This window comes from Littorina saxatilis, linkage group LG9, assembly GCF_037325665.1.
Source record: "Littorina saxatilis isolate snail1 linkage group LG9, US_GU_Lsax_2.0, whole genome shotgun sequence".
NCBI lineage: Eukaryota > Metazoa > Mollusca > Gastropoda > Littorinimorpha > Littorinidae > Littorina > Littorina saxatilis.
The window spans coordinates 49,345,982-49,353,481 of NC_090253.1; the positions used below are offsets into that span (position 1 = coordinate 49,345,982).

At 42.3% G+C, this 7,500-nt stretch overlaps 2 protein-coding genes across 2 annotated transcripts in view; both read right to left on the reverse strand.

The window, feature by feature from the left end:
* Positions 1-7,500, reverse strand: part of LOC138976323 (E3 ubiquitin-protein ligase TRIM56-like) — an 85,969-nt gene that overhangs the window by 57,639 nt on the left and 20,830 nt on the right. The gene's annotated exons all lie outside the window — the stretch shown is intronic.
* The window catches only part of LOC138976314 (transcription intermediary factor 1-alpha-like), a 14,883-nt gene that overhangs the window by 2,820 nt on the left and 4,563 nt on the right, over positions 1-7,500 (reverse strand). Inside the window, exons 2-5 of the mRNA XM_070349163.1 lie at positions 3,658-4,791; positions 2,939-3,079; positions 2,481-2,642; positions 1,164-1,343 (exon numbers count right to left, since the gene is read on the reverse strand). Coding sequence (XP_070205264.1) covers positions 1,164-1,343; positions 2,481-2,642; positions 2,939-3,079; positions 3,658-4,776 — 1,602 coding nt within the window. The 5' untranslated portion in view covers positions 4,777-4,791. The remainder of the gene's footprint in view (positions 1-1,163; positions 1,344-2,480; positions 2,643-2,938; positions 3,080-3,657; positions 4,792-7,500) is intronic.

The following is a 7,500-nucleotide window of genomic DNA, read 5'->3' on the forward strand; positions in this document are numbered from 1 at the left end:
CTCAACTTGACCCCTCTGAATGCTCTCAATCATGGAAATTGACCACACTTTGATTATAACCAAACAACATCAAAACTTTGGAATGTGTGAAGTTTCAAAGGTGTTGCTTAAAAGGCGTTCGTGAAAATGACAATTGTATGTGTCTGACTTCAATGCGACCCCGCTGCGACCTTGACGTTTGATTTTATCAACCAGACTTTCATCATGTGTGAATGACTTCAAACACTATAAAACTAGTTGAAGAAATTGACAATTTTTCAAAGTTTAAGCCAGATGGCACTGCTGTGACCTTGAAATTTGACAAACATTAACCAGGCGGTCACCTTTTTTAGAAAATATCCTTAAAGGATCTTTAACCTTACTGTGACCTTGGAATTTGATGAGGTTTAATTTAACTTGCGTAGTGTGCCAAGTTTCAAGGCCCTAGCTTCAAAAACATATGAGAAAACCTCATTGAAAAATGTATATGTTTGACCTCAACGCGACCCTGCTGTGACCTTGACTTTTTCAACCAGACTTTAATCGTGTGTGAACATTATACACTAGAACTGTGTGTATTTTCAAAGCTCGTGCTATAAACGCGCTGAATAAATTGAAAATATTCCACATTTGGACCAGATGTGACCCCGCTGTGACCTTGAACTTTGACAAAGATTAACAAGCAGGTCACTTTTAATGAGGTTTTATAAAAATGCTGAAAGTATGTGAAGTATGTAAAGTCTAACTGATCTAGTATTAAAACATGTAAGACGTGACAACGACAATTTTCCAGTTTGCAAAGGAAATTTAACCTCGCTGTGACCTTGAAATTCAATGTTGTTTAGTGTGATGTGCACCATACCTGGAGGTCATTATACTTTGGTTGTGTGCCAAGTTTCAAAGCCCTAGCTTTAAAAACGTGCGAGATAACCTTAATGCTATGACTCAGTGCCGTTTTGAATGATATAACGAACAAAATTATCGTTATTTGTAAAATCATTTGGGTAAATTTATCTTTTCTTTTCGTAATTGGGTTCCAGCATCTGTTGTCTTAACAAAAATCACAATATCAGTCGTGTTTGTCAACTTTTATTTTTTAGCCCCTTTGTCCGCTTTTCGTGCGCACCTTTTGGCACTTAGTCATATATATATACAGAGAGGAAGAATTGTGGACAGAGAATCACCTGTAAATGTTGCCAACACAGCTCAAAGAAAGCAAAGCAGGGCGTGGGAACAGTGGTGGCGATGACTCCCCGATCACTGCCGTTGACCCACAGGTGGAGCTCTGCCTTGGTCGTCACCATCACTCCCACACGTGTTCCCTCCGACAGGTCTAATGTTGCTTTGTTCAGGTTGTTGTTCTCCTGTTGACATCATGTTGTTTTCATTCACTCACATGTGTGTGTGTGTGTGTGTGTGTGTGCGTTCGTGTGAGTGTGTGTGTGTGTGTGTGTGTGTGTGTGTGTGTGTGTGTGTGTGTGTGTGTGTGTGTGTGTGTGTGTGTTAACAAAAATGTTGCCTTAATGACATCCGACAGCGATTGACCCCAAAAATCAACGTCGCTAATAAATTGGCTTACATTTTGTATCTGATACTTTCTGTGTGTGTTGAAATAGGTTTGACTAGAATATCATAATGTTAAACTTCCTGAAGCTATACTTATATCTATTTTTTGACATGGCAGATGGTGAACACTTTAAAACAGCGCTTTATTTCACTCAACTTACATATTTTTCAGAGTACTATCACTTTTACATCTCCTGATGCTAAGGGTAATGGTACGTTTTGAAGGTCTGTGTAAATATGTCACGGTCAATGTTTTTCTCTTTTTTGCTTATGCGGTTGTGGGGACTCTGCTCTGCATACTGTCATTTTGTGGTTAAAATAGATCGGACGCGTCAGAAAATATGCACATGCGAATTAAGAAACTGATCTAATTTTAGCCCACGAAAACGTCACGTAATTACGCTATTTCCAGCCATATCGGATAGACACGTTACAATATTTCGAACGTAAACACATCATTGCCAGAAACGTAAACCAGGGATTAATACCACTTCCAATATAGGTAATGTGGTTGTAACTGTTCGGTCAGAAACTCCATTAAATTACCCAACCCGCGTTTATCTCAATCTTGGCATGACATCATATTCACATGTCTGTAACATAAAGTCTGTCCGACTGATTTCTCTATTTTTCACACTTGTTACAGCACACTCTAAAAATATCACAGGCAAAATATTAGCGAAATCGATTGTTTGTGTCGATCGGTGTGGCTTAAAAAAAGTTCCGTTAAAAAAACTCTTTTATATTCTAAACATTACATATTCTAAAGACAAACCCAACATAACTTTGGAAACAATCCCCAACACATTTTCTGTTTTCCTTTCTTGTAACCAAAAATTGGTATCAAAAAGTGTCGTAACTTTAAAATGCAGACATATATATCATGCAGCATATGATACACACTAACGAGCAAAGTTGTGTGAACATGACCTTACTGTGTATCCACGGTTATGCACAGCACCACTGATGACAACAGCCTCACTGCCCCATCCATTGTAAGCTGTGTCAGGCAGACGGAGGTGATCGGGATCAGTCAGCACCACTCCACACGGCAGGGAGCAGGAACTGTACTGCGGGTCTAGCTTGTCTATTCGGATCTGCACACAATTCCGTTTCTGGTACAATTTAACTTCAAATATTGTTTTGTTTAGGGATCTGAGTGTTTGCACATGTAGGCAGACAGACAACGACAATGACAAAGACAAATGCAATTCTTTATTTAACAATGGTAATAGAGTATGAAGTAATATTGTTTTGTTTTACATCAGGCACCGGAGAGGGACACACAGACAAAAATGCAGACAGGCAGACAAACAAACACACACACACACACACACACACACACACACACACACACACACACACACACACACACACACACACACACACATACCTCATACAACACGTCGGGCACCATGGGCTGATCAGCAACAACAATACCATTGACATTACCCTTCACTCTCTCTGCTGTCAGACCGTCGTTGCTCAGTACAATGTACTCCCCGTGGTTTGTGTGAAAACGCCACCCAAGGTTCTGCATCAACGAGACATCACACACCTTTAATCAATCACCATTCAAAGGGACTGATGACGAGATGCAAACAAAACCAATTCATTATATTCATCGCAGCAAGATGTTTTTGTAACGTATGCAAAGTACTCACAGTGAATCGTCAAGTGTATCAGGGAATAACGAAATTGTCGTAGCTAGACTGTGACAAAATAGTGTTTGTTTCTTACTGACGTTTGCCATAATTTGTGTTTAGAATGCTGCATCGCCATGCCAACTTTAGAGAAATACACGTGATTTGTTTTAAAATTGAAGTAGAAATGATAGTATCAATGCAGGCATGTTTTATTTTAATGAAAACTTATTCGAATTTTGAAATAATGATAATTATGGTATTTTCTCTGTTTCTATTGTGCTCGTCTTAACAAGTACAAATGTTTGTGCGCTTTGCAAGGAATCCAATGCAAATATAACCTTTTTCATTGTGTAAACTAAATGCGACGGCGTTTCTGTATATTAGTCAACCGTTCACAGGCTGACTATCACAGGGTAAAAAGCAACAACAACAACAACAACAACAAAACCATTATAGATGTTCTCACCTGAACAGGACCGACAGACGCAGGGCTTATCTTCACCTGACCTAGCTCCGACAGTTCCTTCTCAATACGGGACACAGCGGCAGCGTCAATGATCAGCGTTACCATGGAAACCGATTTCAAGTTCACTCGGCGTTGACCACAAGTGACCAGTATGTCCTTCACACGGTCCCTCAGAGCACGAGTGACGTCACACATCCCTTTATTAGTGGACCCTCTGGTGGTTCGATCAGCAACACGTCGGTGTGACGTCAGCCTGCCTCGATGATCCAACAAGGTGACCTTGACGGCTAAGACTGTGTCCTTCACCTTGGCCTTGGCATCGAGCGTCATCTTCTTCAGACGACGCCTGCATTCCTTGACGGAGTTCTCCAACTGGTCGCAGGTCCTGTCGATCTCAGCAACAGCTTCATGCACCACTTTCTCCGTGGCCTCCAGGTGGCGCTCCAACGCTGCCACAGCTTCTTCCAGCTGCTGCTCTTCTGTCAGCAGTGACGTCACCATCTGACTCAGCTCCTCACGTGACTTGTCTGCCGCTTCCGCCAGTTCCGTCAAGTCTGGGCATGCGCGGTGCTTGGCGCTGGCACACAGGTGGCAAATGGCGGCCCCGTGAGTGGGACAGAAGAGCTCGCAGGGCTTGCTGGTGTGCACGCTGCAGTGGTCAGGCTGACTGGCGGCTAGCTCTTCCGCTGTCATGCTGGACAGGTCTTCCACTTTGTGGTCACGTGCCATGGCGAATTTCTTGTGCAGATCACTGCAAGACTGGCACATCATTTCGCAACAGTCGAGACAGATAGACACAGCCGCTGACTTGCATCCCACACACACGTGATCCTGGCTCAGTACACGTGTACTCTCCACCAGCGCTGCCATGGCGACGTCATCGGGTAAGGCGTCCACCGCCTCCTCCCACCCCTTCGTCTTGCTTTTCTCTTTGGGGTCCGCGATGGCGCCCCTGCAGAGCGGACAGAGGGCCTCGGGGTTGGAGGCGAGCCAGGAGAGAAGACAGTGGCGACACAGGACGTGAGCACAGGGAAGCAGTTTGGGGTTCTTGAACAGCTCGTGACACACGGAGCATTCTGTCTCAGTGTCCGCTGTACTTGCACCAGCCGCCGTTGCCATGGCTACGAAGTAGTCCTGAAATCACCGACGAGTAAAAGTAGGTGCCAAACAAAACGCAGGCAAATTCACAAAAACATTATTGGCAGGAGCAGCACTCTCTAAGGAAACAACAAGCAATGCAGTAGCAGCAGCAACACCACATTTACTACTACTACCACTACTAGTCTACTACTACTACTACTACTAGTCTATTACTACTATCACTACTACTACTACTACTACTACTACTACTACTACTCTACTATTACCACTACTAGTCTACTATTACTACTACTACTACTACTACTACTACTACTACTTGTACTACCACTACTAGTTTACTTCTACTACTACTACTACTACTACTACGCAAATTGACGGAACAAAGAATGGTCATAAACCTGTTAAATACCAGTGACAAGCATTGTGTGCGGTTTGATGTTCGTTTGGTCTTTATTAAGACTACTTACAAACTGAAGAATACTCCTCGACAAGCCGGACCTTTTTTTATTCAGTATAATTCCTTTTCAGTTATTATTTGACAGCCAGTATATGAAGGAGAGAAATGGACCTACGCATGAACGCTTAATCGTTCAGACACAACATGACAGCATCAAAACAAATGCACGTAGAAGTCGCAGCCCAAGAACACAGAAGAAGCAGTAGGATAAGTCAGAAAAAAAATATCTACATCACCATCCCTTACAATGCAGAGTTTGGATTTTCAGGCCTGTCCTTCGAATTAAATCTTACACCAGTAGTTCCTGCTTCATGCATCGTCATCACATTCATTAACTTCTTCTCTTCCAACACTTCAATGTTTACCGAATTATTACATATATATAACAGTAATGTACAGCAGTATGATTGTGGACACAACAAACACAGGGGAATGCAATCTACAATGTACAACACATAACAGCGCAGAAAACCCTTTAAATAACATTGGTGTGTGTGTGTGTGTGTGTGTGTGTGTGTATGCGTGTGTGTAGGTTGTGTGTATTTGTGTGTGTGTGGGTGTGTGTGTGTGTGTATATGTATATATATATATATATATATATATATATATATATATATATATATGTGTGTGTGTGTGTGTGTGTGTGTGTGTGTGTGTGTGTGTGTTATAAAACTCGTTTTTGTTAACAGAGACAAAACATAATATTTAAAAGACACGCACGTTAACAAAATCAAATAGAATGTCTAAACAGTCGTGGAACAAGGTCAAACCCAAGGGGTCTCAAAACTGGAATCACACCGATCGAAATAAAATCATGAATGTGCAAGCATACACGACGCTCGATAAAACATCTAGAACAGACAGACAAGGTAGTGTGGTGAATACTGCACAGGACTGACACACTTCCACATATTGCGCGCACGCGCCACCAGGCAGGCACACACCGTAATTTGATAAACACTGTAGGCTACACCTACAGCATAAAACCCCTAAATGAACGCACTAAACTTCAGCTGTTATCACACCGTATAGAGTAGGCTAGGGCAAAATCGGTCAAGATTCACTTCCGGGAGCACGCACGGGCAGACGCTTGGTAAGTTTTTCCTGTTTTCTCAAAGTAAACCCCGTTTTACACCCTGTGCTGCACCCGAGCGTTTGTAGACAGATGTCAGGTAACGTCTGCTATAATTTTATGATGGCTGATGCTGTATTTGTGGCAAAAACTTGCAATAAAATCGTCAGTCGGGAGCTAAAGTCCGGATGCGGACCAGATTTGGATGGCTACGGTCAAGATTGTTTACTTTTTAGGACCATTTTCGTCTGTTTTCTCGTTATATTTTGCACTCTGGCATATTCACGCATTAAACCCAACGCTCTTCTCACTTTTTGCATCAATAGAAAATCTATGTCCGCTTTAGATCTCCGTACTTGGGCATCAGCATTCACTTTATTCATTGAAGGCTAAAGTCCATCTCATTTCAGCTCAGAACAGCTAAAGGGCTAAAGTCCAGAACAAAAAGATAAAGAAGTCTTTGTGTTTGATTTATGCGTGCTATAAGCCCAGTTTGATTGGTGTGCAATGTATGACATACTCTTGAGAAAACACAGCAATGTTTTTGCATTGTAGGGGATGGGATTCAGCCCTTTCATTTGTCTGGATAGTTCAAATGTTTAACATTGTGCGAGGTTTTGCTTTTTGCAGATGGCTGATTTATCAGTACTTACTTTAGACAGCTTCCTCGACTGTTCCGACATTCTGTGTTTCCAAGCAGTTGACTGACGGTACAATGAAATTTACCTTTGATTCTGATGACAGGCATCTCCCAGAGTCAGCCGAACCTTCAACAACTTGACCTAGTCCTTTCGGGCCACCCATGAATCGAAGTAGCTTCCCACCAAAAAGCTTGTAAGCTGTTTGCCAAAACGTTTTGGTCTGACTTGCGAATCTCATTCCACATGTTTTCTTTGTAGAATAGAAAGTGGCAACGTCTAGAAAGAGAAGGAGTGCAATGTTGTCAAGTGGTAGTGTGCCGTCAGCAATTATTTCATGTAGGGATATCCAAGCCGACAGAAGACCCTGGTCTTTCAAGCGAGCTGCAGCTTTTAGCCACAACGGTACAAAGTCGTCCTCTTCTTTTTTTGGGGGGCCTTCTTCTTTTTTTGGGGGGCCTTCGGGACTCGCTGCGCATGCTTCATATTTGAAACTTTTGCTAATTAGCAAATGTTTCCCTGTTTTTTCATCAATGGTCAATTGACGAAATTTGGGCTGTTTATCTGAATGATTT